This window comes from Schistocerca americana, chromosome 10 (genome assembly GCF_021461395.2).
Source record: "Schistocerca americana isolate TAMUIC-IGC-003095 chromosome 10, iqSchAmer2.1, whole genome shotgun sequence".
Classification (NCBI taxonomy): Eukaryota; Metazoa; Arthropoda; class Insecta; order Orthoptera; family Acrididae; genus Schistocerca; species Schistocerca americana.
In genome coordinates this window covers 82390148-82404826 of record NC_060128.1, presented here as the reverse complement: position 1 = coordinate 82404826, position 14679 = coordinate 82390148, and the positions used below count along the sequence as shown (strand labels likewise).

Sequence of the window (14679 nt, the reverse complement as noted above, 5' to 3'; positions counted from 1 at the left end):
ACAGAGGGGAGCAAATTATCATTTACGGGGACTTCAATGTAGATTTTCTGAAAGTCTATCAGGAAGAATGATCTTGAAGTGTCATTAGATTCTTTCAATAAGACATCAATTATTGATTTTCCTGCTTGGGTGGAACAGGAAAGCAACACACTGATAAATAATAGATTCACAGACCAAGATAAATTTAATTGAATAAATATTTATCCTGTTAAGAATGGTCTTTCTGATCATGATGCACAGCTAGTTACAGTATATGACATAGTTCCATACAGTTACTCAAAACAGTTCTCTCAAATAGCGCATTCAATTAACAACTTAATGACTGCAAATTTTAAGGAAAGACTGCAGCAGTTAAACTGGGATGCGGTGTACCAAGAGCATGATGCTAATTTAAAATATAACTTATTTCATGATATGTTTGTGATCATTTTCAAAATAAGTTCCCTAAGAAAACAGTGAAGTATAATTGTAAGAAACCGTGGCTTATTAAAAGGATAAAAGTATATTGTAACTGGAAAAAGGGAAATATATCTAATAGTAAGAAACAGTAATAACTAAGAAATAGTCAAATATTATAAAAACTACTGTAGCATATTAAGGAAAGTTATAAAAAAGTCCATATGACAGGGCAACAGGGCTACCAAGAGCACAGGAAGACTTTATTCCCATCAAACTGAATGAAAAGTTTATTAACAAAACATTAGAAAGTGAGAATATTTTTAACAATAATTTTTTAAATGTTTTGGAGAAAACCGGATTCAGATGTTCATTATAAAAGGCAAAGTTTTGTATGGAAGAGCAATAACTATAAAATTTGATAAAATTGAAATTCTACCCACCTCTCCTTCTGAAGTTAGGAAAATAATAAACTGACTCAAAAGTAAAAGCTCACACAGGATTGATGGCATCTCCAACAAAGTACTGAAAGCTTTTCGCCAACAGATAAACAGGATTCTCAGCCATGTATGTAATACCTCACTGAAATAGGAATTTTTTTTCTAATAATTTGAAATAGGCTATTGTTTAACCATTGCATAAAAAGAATGACAGGCCTGATACCAACAACTATCACCTAGTCGCACTTCTGACAGTTTTGTCAAAAATCCTTGAAAAAGTATTGTATTCTGAGTAGCTTCATATATTGTAAAAACAAAGTACTAACAAAACACTAATTTGGTTTTCAGAAAGGCTTTTCAACAGAAAATGCTGTATATGCTTTCATTGATCAGATATTTAATTATTTGAATAACCAAACATCACCAAGTGAAATTTCCTGCACTCTCTCAAAGGCTTTTGATTGTGTAAATCATGGAATTCTTCTAAATAAATTTAATTATTGTGATATGAGTGAGGCAGTGCACAAATGGATTAACACATATTTAACTGGAGGAGTACAAAAGGTTGAAATGAACAGTTCACATAAGCAGGAAAATCAGCAGATTCCTCAGACTGGGGAAGTATCAAGAATGGGGTCTCAAAAGGTTAAATTTTGAGTCCTTCAATATTCTCAATATATATTAACGACTTGCCATTCTGTAGTCACAAAGATATGAAGCCAGTTCTTTTTGCTGATAAAACAAGTAAAGTAATCACATCCAAGAAACAATGATTAGCTGCAGAAATTGTAAATAATTATTAAGTGGTCATCTGCAAAGGGACTCTCATTAAAATTGATAAAACACAGTATATGGAGTTCTGTACAGTAAATGGCAGAACGTCATTAATAAATATAGAGTTTGAAAAAAAGTCTGTAGCTCGGGCAGAATATTCCAGATCTTTGGGTGTGGGCATTGATGAGAGATTGAATTGGAAGAAGCAAATTGATGATCTGCTGAAATGGTTGAGTTCAGCTACTTATGCTATTAGGGTTATTGGAAATAAGTATATTAGCTTACTATGTCTATGTTCACTCACTGCTTTCATACGACATCATATTTTGGGGTAATTCACCATTAAGGAAGAAAGTAATCATTGCACAAAAGTGTGTAATCAGAATAATTTCAAAAGGAATAACAATGTGCATAGCTGCAACACTAGAAGAAAAGCTGAGTTCCAGAACTTTGGATTAAATCTAACTTTAGCACAGAAAGGGGTGAATTATGCTGTGACAAAAAATCTTTGATCCCTTACCTAATAACATCAAAAGTCTGACAGACAGCCAAGGAACATTTAATAACGAATTAAAAGAATTTCTGACCCATAACTCCTCCTACTCAATAGATGATTTTTTATATATAAATTAGTAATCTTACAACTAAAAAATAAATTTAAAAAAAGAACTTGAATTATGGTGTGTGAAGAATCATTTTGTTATACTGACACATTCCACATCATTGCAAAGTGTTGTATTCATGATCTATGGAACAAGTATTAATCTAATCTAATCCAGAGAAAGTCCCAATTCAGAGCTCTGAAGGACTTTATCAAAAAAAATAATAGAAACAGATCATCCTTTATCATGTGCCTGTCCACTTCTTTATTCCAATTCTACAAAGGAAGTAATTGTTCTAGCCTTGTACATGTGTTATACAAACTTACTTTCTCCCTCATCTTCTCTGCCTCCTTCTCTGCTTTCTGAGCGCACAGTTCCTTGTACACATACGCTGCTCTCAACTTCGATTCTAACTCTTTTAGTTCAACACTCGATTCACGTAACTGCTGCCTGAAATAACAATACAAAATGGAAAAAGAAAATAAATTGAGTAGTTCTATAAGCAGTACACATGTATGTGCAACACTGAAGCTGAACATTTATCCTCATGGGAAATATCTCGGAGACTGGTTGGAGCATCATTAAAACACTGTTTAAATTTAGTCATATTTATCGCAATTATGCCATGAAGTTCCTTGTCAGTATTTGTACAAAGGACAACACATGCAGCATTAGGATTATCAGATCATATGCATGAAATATGCAACATAATGCAAGACACAACAAAACAGTGGAAAATCAAATATTGAAAGACAAAGACAAATGGGAAAAGTAAGTAAACTGTTTCAAATAATGGAAAATCTGGAATGGAATGTAACAATATTATGAAAAAGAAAGTTGCTACTCACCATATAGCAGAGATGCTGAGTCACAGATAGGCACAACAAAGAGACTGTCACAAATAAGCTTTCAGCCAGCAATGCCTTCATCAAAAATAGACAAAACACACACACACACACACACACACACACACACACACACACACACACACGCACGCTCGCGACTGCAGTCTCTGGCACACACACACACACACACACGCTCGCGACTGCAGTCTCTGGCAACTAAAGTCACAATGCAATGTGGCTTTCATTGCCAGAGACTGCAGTCATTGCGTGAGCTGCATTTGCGCACGTGTGTGTGTGTGGGTTTTTTTTTTTTTTTTTTGATGAAGGCTTTGCTGGCCCAAAGACTATTTGTGACAGTCTTTTCGTTTTGCCTATCTTCGACTCAGTATCTCTGCTACATGGTGAGTAGCGACTTTCCTTTTCATTATATTGGTAAGTAAACTTTTTATTATTTCAAAACTATAACTATTAACACAATTATTAATACATTTATCCCACTGTGAGACAAGATGGTCAATGCCTTCGTGGAAAAATGTTTGCAGTTGTCTATGGAAACATGATTGTACCCAGACACCTCTTCGTACAAAGCAAATTGATGGGCACGAACGTCTTTTTTTGGGGCTCGAAAAATATAGAAATCACATGGGAAGGGATCTGTACTGTATGGCAGATGTGTAACGGATTCCCAGTGAAACCTCTGCAGCATATTTGAAACAAGCTTGGCAATAAGTGGGCAGGCATTATCCTGCAACAGAACGGTGCCATCCAACAACATTCCTGGGCATTTGAATTTAATGGTGTGCTTCCATCAGTGCAAAGCGTCAGTGGGCCCACGTGTTGCCAAGGGTGTTTCAACTATGCTGCTGAAGTTTTTTCTGGGAAGGCCTTACATATCTTCTGTAGAGTCCCAATCTCTTCTCATGTGATTTCCATATTTTTGGAGCCCTGAGGAAAGACATTCGTAGCCACCACTTTGCTTCGGATGCAGAGGTGCGGACTGGGAAACAAGCACGGTTCCATAGGCAATCACAAACATTTTTGCGTGAAGCCATTGATGGTCTTGTTTCACAGTGGGATAAATGTATTAACAGTTACGATGATTGCTTGTGGAATAATAAACAGTTTCGTTACTGTTTCTTCCTGTCTGACTTGCTTTCATTTGACTACCCTTTATAGCTAGTAAAGTAAAATGCAATCAAGAAAACTAGTAAGTCATGAAACAGAATTGCTCACCTTCAATAGGTGAAATTTTTAATATTGTTGGTAGACATGTATAAAGGTTTGAGAAAGGAACCCAGTTTTTTTGGGATATTAGTCCCTTCCCAGGTACAAAAGAGGGTGAGATTGAAAAATGTAATAAGGAAGGACAGGCCCCTCAAACCTCAAAAGGAGGGGAGACAAAGTCATTCGTCTGTTAGATTCAAGACAGAGCAGTGTCCAAAAGCTTAGCAATAATTTAAATTTTTGAACTGATCCACAATTGGGTGTGAGGTCATCGCTGTAGTCAGCTTAGAAGCTAAAATGTTGACTCAGCCACACACAGCTGCAAAAGCTGGATAATTTAATGTAAGGTACATATCTTCATTGTCATAAATATTTACACACAATAATCTTCACTGCAAGTAATATGTTCACAAATTTTCATTCAAAGTCCTCTCAGTAATGTCATTATTAGAGAGAAATAAAAAAAAACAAAAAAGTCACTAAAAATGTTATGGTCATTACATTATTATATAGATTTATTATATAGAAATAAAAACACATAAGAAATCAATAAAAATTTCGTGGTCACTTCCCTCCTAACCAGCAAAAATAAATCAGTGAATGCTGAGCACGAACGTGATTGGGAGTCAACATGCGGATATGTTTTCCTGGAGGAGGATCAGCCAGGTGCACAAACTTCTAACATTGGATCTCTACTGCCATTCACACTCAGCATATATTGATTTATGCTGATGGGTTTTGTTTCAAAACAGGACATGGTTACATGATATTTTTATCGATTTTGATGTGTTTTACCTTTTTACAATAATGGCACTGAGTGAGAAATTTGGATGGATGAACATTTATAGATTCATTCCATACAAAGAAGATTTTTATGTATAGATATTTCTGATGAACACATTACATCATTACTACTTTTATGTTACCTTTGGCTTAACTTATATTTTCACTCTCAAGATTTAGATCTTATTTACGCAACTGTTGACTGCTGAATGCCTTAGCTGTATGATTTTATTCCACCCCAGACATTCTCACACTATACTGAAACCGCATATTTCAAATATTAATGAATTTAAATTAGACTGAAAGAGTTATTACCTGAGCTTCAGCTGCACTATCTCTTGCCTCTTGACTTTATCCATTTCCTCTGCAAGAACCTCATCCTGATGGAGCTGATTAAACAGCAGTTCTCGCTGCAGACTTTTTGGCTGTGGGGAAGAAATAATTATTTGTCGTCTGTGAACCTTTCGACAAATATTCTCGACACTACACTACCGATCCTCAGCACTGAGCACATTTGCCTACCTGCCTTCCTCTCTCCTGTTTCCATCCCACTCTTTTCATCTTCTACAGATTCAATGTACAGCATAAATTCCTGACACTTACAGATCACACTGTGTGACACATCTGAGGGCAAGAAAGTGTGCCACCATCACAAAATCACTCTCTGTTACAGTGACAGGTGTGTAGTGAACTGGCCATGATGGTGGCAACTGTTCCATTTACAAATACTGCACTGAAAGAATAGCTAGCGCTTACCTCTGTATGAGTGCAAATTTCATTGACTTTACTAACACAGTCATTTCTCACATTGCACGTGGCAGGAAGTAATATGTTGCTTAACTCTTCCTGGAACATGTAATCTGAAATTTTACAATCAAATATCTCTGTAACAGACACTGGCTCTCTCATAGAGTCTGCCCCTGGTGTTTGATGAGCATCTCTGTAATACTACTGGTGATAAAACAAACCACTCTTCTTTAGACATTCGCTTTCTTCTCTACTGATATGATCGAGTGCTGGCCTCAGAGTAACAAGTAGGACACAAGAATTGGCTGACTGAGGTTTTGTAAAGCACCTTTTCCAGTGGCGTGTAACATTTCCTTAGGATTCTCCCAATGAATCTGTCTGATATCTGCTTTTCATACAACTAGTTTTATGAGATCATTCTACTTATATCGGTCCAGCCACTTGATCCTAGACATTTTATAGCTGTTACTTAATCTATTGATTTATTGCCAACTGGCAAAACCACCTCACCTCCCTCCACAAACCAAGGCTTAGATGTTGTGTGTGTGTGTGTGTGTGTGTGTGTGTGTGTGTGTGTGCGCGCGCGCGTATGTGAGTGGGCGCGCACGCGTATGTGAGTGGGCGCGCACGCGCGTTGACGGCTGGCAAATGGTATTTTATTTTTGTTTGTGGGAAACGTTGTATTACAAATAAAACAAGAAAAATTGGAGTGTGAACACCTGCACCTGATTTTAGTAGACCTCAAGATCTCCAAGAGTAGTTTCAGTATGGAGAACGATGCTCTGAGCAGCTTGGACACACATTCCAAGCCAAGCAAATTGTAACTGAGAAACTCCTGAGTGCCTCTCAGAAGACCAATTCTCGTCCAAGTCACGGGAGGAGGGCGACGCAACAAATTAGGGAATGGCCCACTGGGGTGAAGTACAGTGGGCACTTCAAGTGCCCCAGGACCAATATAGTAGCTGTGAAGGCTCTGTAGGAACTCTGAAAAGTGGTGGCTAATGGGACTCTAGTGAAGCTGTGATAGGCCTATGTAGCAAAAAGTGGATCAGCAACCAAAGGTACCGAGCGAGGTGGTGCAGTGGTTAACACACTGGACTTGCATTCGGGAGGATGATGGTTCAATCCTGCATCTGGCCATCCTCAATTAGTTTTCCGTGATTTCCCTAAATCACTCCGGGCAAATGCTGGTTCCTTTCAAAGGGCATGGCCGACTTCCTTCCCCATCCTTCTCTAATACGACGAGACTGATGACCTCAATGTCTGGGCTCCTCCCCCAAAACACCCTCCCCCCCCCCCCCCCAAACCAAAGACAACTAGCCTAAAAAAGAATGGACATATAAGACAACAACCTGGCAAGGCAAACAAAGTACAAATTACAACTTGGAACACTGACAGGAAAGATAGAGGAAATAATGGATATGATGGGCAGGAGAAATATACAGGGATATTACAAATGACTGAAGCGATTTCATAAATTCGCTGTAGCTCCATTCATTGACATATGTCACGACACACTACAGATACGTAGAAAAACTCATAAAGTTTTGTTCGGCTGAAGCCGCACTTCAGGTTTCTGCCGCCAGAGCGCTCGAGAGCACAGTGAGACAAAATGGCGACAGGAGCCGAGAAAGCGTATGTCGTGCTTGAAGAGCACTCACATCAGTCAGTCATAACAGTGCAACGACACTTCAGGACGAAGTTCAACAAAGATCCACCAACTGCTAACTCCATTCGGCGATGGTATGCGCAGTTTAAAGCTTCTGGATGCCTCTGTAAGAGGAAATCAACGGGTCGGCCTGCAGTGAGCGAAGAAACGGTTGAACGCGTGCGGGCAAGTTTCACGCGTAGCCCGCAGAAGTTGATGAATAAAGCAAGCAGCTAAACGTACCACAGCCGACGGTTTGGAAAATCTTACGGAAAAGGCTAAAGCAGAAGCCTTACTGTTTACAATTGCTACAAGCCCTGACACCCGATGACAAAGTCAAACGCTTTGAATTTTCGGCGCAGTTGCAACAGCTCATGGAAGAGGATGCGTTCAGTGCGAAACTTGTTTTCAGTGATAAAGCAACATTTTTTCTTAATGGTGAAGTGGCTCTGAGCACTATGGGACTTAACATCTATGGTCATCAGTCCCCAATGGTGAAGTGAACAGACACAATGTGCGATTCTGGGTGGTACAGAATCCTCACGCATTCGTGCAGCAAATTCGTAATTCACCAAAAGTTAACGTGTTTTGTGCAATCTCACGGTTTAAAGTTTACGGCCTCTTTTTCTTCTGTGAAAAAAATGTTACAGGACACGTGTATCTGGACATGCTGGAAAATTGGCTCATGCCACAACTGGAGACCGACAGCGCCGACTTCATCTTTCAACAGGATGGTGCTCCACCGCACTTCCATCATGATGTTCGGCATTTCTTAAACAGGAGATTGGAAAACCGATGGATCGGTCGTGGTGGAGATAATGATCAGCAATTCATGTCACGGCCTCCATGCTCTCCCGACTTAACCCCATGCGATTTCTTTCTGTGGGGTTATGTGAAAGATTCAGTGTTTAAACCTCCTGTACCAAGAAACATGCCAGAACTGCAAGCTCGCATCAACGACGCTTTCGAACTCATTGATGGGGACATGCTGCACCGAGTGTGGGAGGAACTTGATTATCGGCTTGATGTCTGCCGAAACACTAAAGGGGCATATATCGAACTTTTGTGAATGCCTAAAAAACTTTTTGAGTTTTTGTATGTGTGTGCAAAGCATTGTGAAAATATCTCAAATAATAAAGTTATTGTAGAGCTGTGAAATCGCTTCAATCATTTGTAATAACCCTGTAGATATTTTATGTATGGGAGAGACACGATGGAAAGGAGAAGGCAATATAGAGCTGAGGAAAGGTTACACAGGTTGTGTTGGAGTGGAAATGAAGAAGGATAACAACAGGCAGTGGGAGTTGTTGTGAGGGATGTCTAAAAGGAAGAGGTACGGAGGAGCAACAACAGGATAATGAAGGAGTAAAGAGGTGGTTCAAGTGTATGCCCCTCAAGTGGGCTGTACATCTCAAGAGAAGCAGGCCTTCAAGTAACAACTACAAAAGCAGTTGGACCGACAAAGGGTAATAGTCATGGCAGATTTGAATACGCATGTAGGGAATGAAAGATAAGGGTATGAAAATGTACTTGGTTCAGACAGATGGGGAAGTAGAAATGAAGAAGGAAAGAGATTGCTGGAATTCTGGAAGAGAAATGGTTTAGTGATACGTAACTCGTGGTTTTGGAAAAAAGGGAGCCATAAAGTAACATGGTACAGCAGGAATGTAGCACAGAAATCTTTGGTGGATTAGATGCTCCATGACTGGGAAATTAAGAAGACAGTAACAGATATAAAGGTATTACCATTTGAGGCTCTGGATGGTGACCGCTGGCTACTGGTAATGAGTATGAGAATCATTAAGGAATGGAAGAAGACAGAGAACCAGGAAAGGAGAATCAGAGTATGGAAATTGAAGGAAAAGGAAGTAAATGAAGAATACCAGGAGATTATAAGGGAAAGGGTACCAAAGAATTAACCAAAAACAGGAGAAAAGGACTGGGGGCGATTTGAAAGTGCTGTGGTAGATGCTGCAGTAGCTGTATGTGGAAGGACAAGTGGCAGAAAAAGGTGGAAGGTGACACTTTGATGCAATGAAAGAGCCAAGGATATAGTGGGGAGGAAAAACAAGGCCTTCAGACTGTGGTTCCGAGAAAGGACTGAATCAGCAAGAAAGGAGTATTTTTAAAAAAAGGGGGGAGGGGCAAATAAGACAATCGCTGAGGAGAGAGGAAATTGAATGGAAGAATGGACAAATATGATAGAGGAAAATAGTAGAGGAAGTAAGAAATTACTATACGGAATGAACAAAAGTAAGAGTAGGGGTTTGAGAGAGGATACAACAATGATGGATAAATGTGGTTCATAACAAAGAGTCACTGAAGATAATGTGGAAGGAGTACTTTGAGCATTTGCTAAATTTGAATGGACTTGAATGAGGATAATAGACTGAAGGACGTAGAATTAAAGTACTGGGGTGGGAGGAAGAACCTGAGATGGAAAGAAAGGAAATGGCACCGGACAAGATGAAAGGTGGAAAGGTACCAAGCGTGGGTGAAGTAAGGGTCAAAATGGTGAAGGTAGCAGGGGAGCTTGGGAAATAGTGGCTGTATGGCACGATGAGGGTAGCGGAGAATGAGAAGGAGACTCCAGAAGATTGGAAGAGGGCACTAATTGTCCCTACATTCAAGAATGGGAGTAGGGAGGACTGTAGAAACCACAGGAGTTGCACACTAATACCATGCTGTGCCACAGTATACGAAAAGATCCCAGAGAGCAGAATCCAAATAAGGATTGAGAACAAATGGAGAGAGGAACAGTGTGGCTTCAGACCTGGAAGGTCAACTGTTGACCTCAGATTCGCAGTGAGGCAGCTGCACGACCACCTCTACGAATTTGGAGAAGACCCGGTGGCGCCCTTTATCGATACAAAAATGGCATTTAATAGCGTGTGTAGGAGTAAGAACTGGGATACACTAGAAAAGAAGGGAGTGGAAAAAGAGACAATAAGCAGAGTGGAGGAAGGAAGTTTACTGTAGACACCTGAGTTGTGTGAAAGTGGGAAATGACTGGACAGATTGGTTCCAGCAAACAAGTGTTGTGAAACAGGAAACTGCACTGTAACCTTTCCTCTCCATAGTGGTTTTGGATGAGATAATGACTAAATTTGCAGAAAAATCTGGAGAAGACAAGCTGACAGCAACACTGTGCACAAATGACTTGATGGTCTGGGGAAACAGGGAGGAGGAGATCCAGAAAAGCTAGATGCTTGGGAAGAAACCGTGAGGCAGTACGAATTGAAATTTAATGTCAACAAACGTGAGATCCTGGTTACAACTAGAAAGAAAGGCAGACCAACTAGCAGAATAAGGATCGGATACGAACAACTGAAGATGGTGGGAAGTATCAAGTACTCGGGAAGTGCGATGAATGAAAGTGGAAGAGATAAGAAAGATATTAGTGAATGTGGCAGAGAGGCAAAAGCATTCCTGCAAACTCTTCCTACAAACTCCCACAAATACATCCTGCAAAAAAAGCAAAGAAGTAATGTATAAGTTACTACATCCCAGTGCTGAGCTATGCACTGAAACACAGGTAGTGAAGAAAAGAGATGTAAGTAGATTACAGACATGTCCTCTGAAGTAGTGTAGGAGTAACAAGGAGAGAGAGGATGAGGAATGAAAGGGTCAGAAAAATAGTGAAAGAAGAACCCTTTAGAGTAGGACAGAAACTTCAAGGCTAAGATGGTATGGACACTTAAAGAGAATGGGAAACAAGGTGATTCCCAAGAAGGTACATGAAATGAACAGGCAAAGGAAATGATCAAGAGGAAGACCAAGGTGTTGAGCAGTGGGTTGAAGAAAGAGGCGAGGACTGGACCAATGTGAACATGTATAGAAGGTGGGAAATCACAACTAGACGGAGAAGCTTATGTTCAGACAGACTGGAAACTGTTCAACATGATTATGATGAAACTCTTGAGTGTGGATTACATTCATATGTAAATATGGCTACCAGCTCTCTCTCTCTCTCTCTCTCTCTCTCTCCCTTCCAAACACAAACAGATCTGCCAGAAGAAAGAGCCACTGGCTCCAAAAGTGAAACCTTTTTGTGTGTGTGCAGCTTGGAGAGTAGATTTTTTTATCTATCCTTTCACATTACCCTCTACCTTTTAGATGTTACATAAATAGATACTCTTCTATGAAATAGAAGGTAGCCTCAAGGAGAAACTTCTTCAGTTTGTTTTCAAATTTAAGTTTGCTGTCAGTCATACATTTTGTATCACTGGCTAGGTGACCAAAATTTTTGAGCTGAAGTCAACCTTAATGTGAAATAATTAGTGTCACTTTTTTCTTCTGTTAACGGCAAACAGAAATTAAGTGAAGGGCATGTAATGATCTGGGGCTGCTTTTCCTGAATGGCTCACACCACCAGCTTTGCTCTGTGAGAAGATAAATGCGGGTATAATGAAAATATTTGAGGCAAAAAGATGTTTATTTATGTAAAAATTTTCTGTCTCAGTCACAAAGTATTTCCATTAACATACAACTGATTTCAGTGTCTCATACCATCATCAGATATAAAATTCTCGGCTACGAATTCAATGAGGTGATAATTGATGGCATAGCGACATGCACACGTTCAGATGGTGGTAGTATTGCGAATGCAAGGAATAGAAGGAGAGTGCATTGGTGGAGCTGTCATTGGCACTCAGGTGGCTCATGTACAACGATTTCCAATGTGATTCTGGCCACACAGTGGGAGCTAAGAGACTTTGAAAGTGGGAGTTAGACGCATGGGGTATTCCATTTCAGAAATCATTAGGGAAGTTAGTATTTCGAGATTCACACCGTCAAGAGTGTGGCGAGAACATCAGATTTCAGGTATTACCTCTCACCACACACAACACAGTGGTCAACAGCCTTCACTTAACAACTGAGAGCAGCAGTATTTGCACAGAGTTGTCAGTGCTAACAGACAAGCAACACTGTGTAACATAACCACAGAAATCAATGTAGGACACATGAATGTTGACAGTGAGCAAAATCTGGCATTAACGGGCTGTGGCAACAGATGACTGATGCGAGTGCCCTCGCTAACAGCACGACATCGCCTGCAGCGCCTGTCCTGGGCTTGTGGGCACATCAGTTGGACCCTCAATGACCGGAAAACTGTGGCCTGGTCAGATGTGTCTCAAATTCAGTTCGGTAAGGGATCACAGTAGATTTCGAGTGTGGCACAGGCCCCATGAAGCCACGGACCCGAGTTGTCGACAAAGGCACTGTGCACGTCGGTGATAGCTCCGTAACGGTGTGGGCTGTGTTTACATGGAACGGTCTGAGTCCTCTGGTCCAACTGAACCGATCACTGACTGGCATTAGTTATGTTCGGCTATTTGGAGACCATTTGCAGCCATTCGTGGACTTCGTGTTACAGATGACAGCGCGCCATGTAACCGAGCCACAATTATTTGCACAGAACGTTCTGGACAGTACGAGCAAACAATACGGCCTCCTTAATCGTCTGACACGAATCTCACCAAATATTCGTGGAACTAATTGAGAGGTCATTTTGTGCATAAAATCCTGCACAATTATGAACGGCAGCATGGCAGCGTGGTTCAATATTTCTGCAGGGGACTTACAATGACTAGTTGGATCCTCGCTGCGTCAAGTTGCTGTGCTATGTCGGGCAAAAGGTGGTCTGACATGATATTAGGAGCTATTGTGCAATTTTATATCTGACAATGGTGCATACAGCATTGAAACCAGTCATATGTTAATAAAACTAATTTGCAATTGATACACATTATTTTTACGTTACTAAGAGGACTTCAATCATTACAACCCAATGTCACATTCTAATAACATGTTTGCCACAGTGCACCAAGAACTCAATGTTCAGACTAAAATGACACTCATAATCAGGAAACCCACACCCTAGAATATGCCACTCAGTCCAACTACATTTGTACTATGCATGATTACTGCTATAGGTAATTTTCAAAACAGAAAAAACTATTTTATTCTCTTTTTTTCCATTCACTAAACAAAATCTTATTTCTGCGGAAATTGAGCTTATGAAAATAGGATTTTCAGAATACAAAAGCATGCTAGTGAATTATGCCTGGTGCTAGTTCTAGAACATCCTGCACTTGACTAATGAGAATAGGATTTTTGGAATGCAGAAGTGTGTTAGTTGAATTTTGTCCAGTGCTAGTTCTAGAACATCCTTCACAGACATCTTCATACACATTTGGTAGTTTGAAAACTGTTTCACAATACATATATCTGTTTATGTCCATTGTCAATACCAATGCTTCTCTATTCTGAAAAGAAGTGCAAAGCAGAAATATAATACTAGCATTAAAAACTTGAAGGGCTTAACACCAGTACAGAAAGAAGTCAGATACATGGACACTTATGTATTTTGACTTGACAACCTTTTAGATAATGATGAAGGTCTTCTACATAACATGCAATGTTAAGATTGAACTAAATAACTTTTTGTTGGGCAACTCCTTTAACTCCATTGCAGACTGACTTAAGAGAAAGTCTTGTGATAAATGTTTTAGGTTATTTTATCATTAATATTAGCAGTGTATCAGAATTATATTGCACAGTGTTAACACAAAGTACATTAACCGCCATTTCACTGCCACTAATGGGAGGATATTTGCCCAGTTCCCATTCTTCACGTGCTTGCTGTTGTCGAATGTCCTAAAACATGTACTAGAAGAACTAGCCAGTTTTCAGAGTAGTGTATGTGCTCTATTGAAGAAAGTTGCGGCTGTTAATAATATCTACTGTATGTTTTGTAGTTTTTAAAAATTTAACTAACTTGAACTTTTTTTAAATAATGCTGGGTAAACCTGTCTCTTTTATAAGATTAACCACTTATAATTTGGGTAGTTCGAAAGTATATTACTCAGGACCCTTGAAATTTCAGTGGCATATGTTATATTCTCAAGAAAAATAATGGCTTATTTTATATTTTCAAGAAAAATAATTAGACTACTATTTGTCACAAAAACAAAAAATAACAAAGGAGCAAAAAAACAATTAATTTTATTTTCTCAAACGATAGCCCATGCTTTGTTGATTGTTTTGCAAAACAATTTTTAGGGATTGTCTCTTTTTAAATGAAGTCACTGTTCCTTATACCAATGAAAATTTTGTCCACGTCTTTCTGTATCTCCTCATGACTGTCAAACGATAATACTGCCCTGTAGACAACCGCAGCAGCAGCATTAGTAAATAATCTTATAATGCTGCTATTC

The 14679-nt window shown here is 39.4% G+C and overlaps 1 protein-coding gene across 1 annotated transcript in view; it reads right to left on the bottom strand.

The window, feature by feature from the left end:
• LOC124552480 (meiosis-specific nuclear structural protein 1-like) overlaps window positions 1–14679 on the bottom strand; it is a 91682-nt gene that overhangs the window by 62741 nt on the left and 14262 nt on the right. Inside the window, exons 3-4 of the mRNA XM_047126761.1 lie at window positions 5380–5489; window positions 2539–2662 (exon numbers count right to left, since the gene is read on the bottom strand). Of these exons, the coding sequence (XP_046982717.1) occupies window positions 2539–2662; window positions 5380–5489 (234 nt within the window). The remainder of the gene's footprint in view (window positions 1–2538; window positions 2663–5379; window positions 5490–14679) is intronic.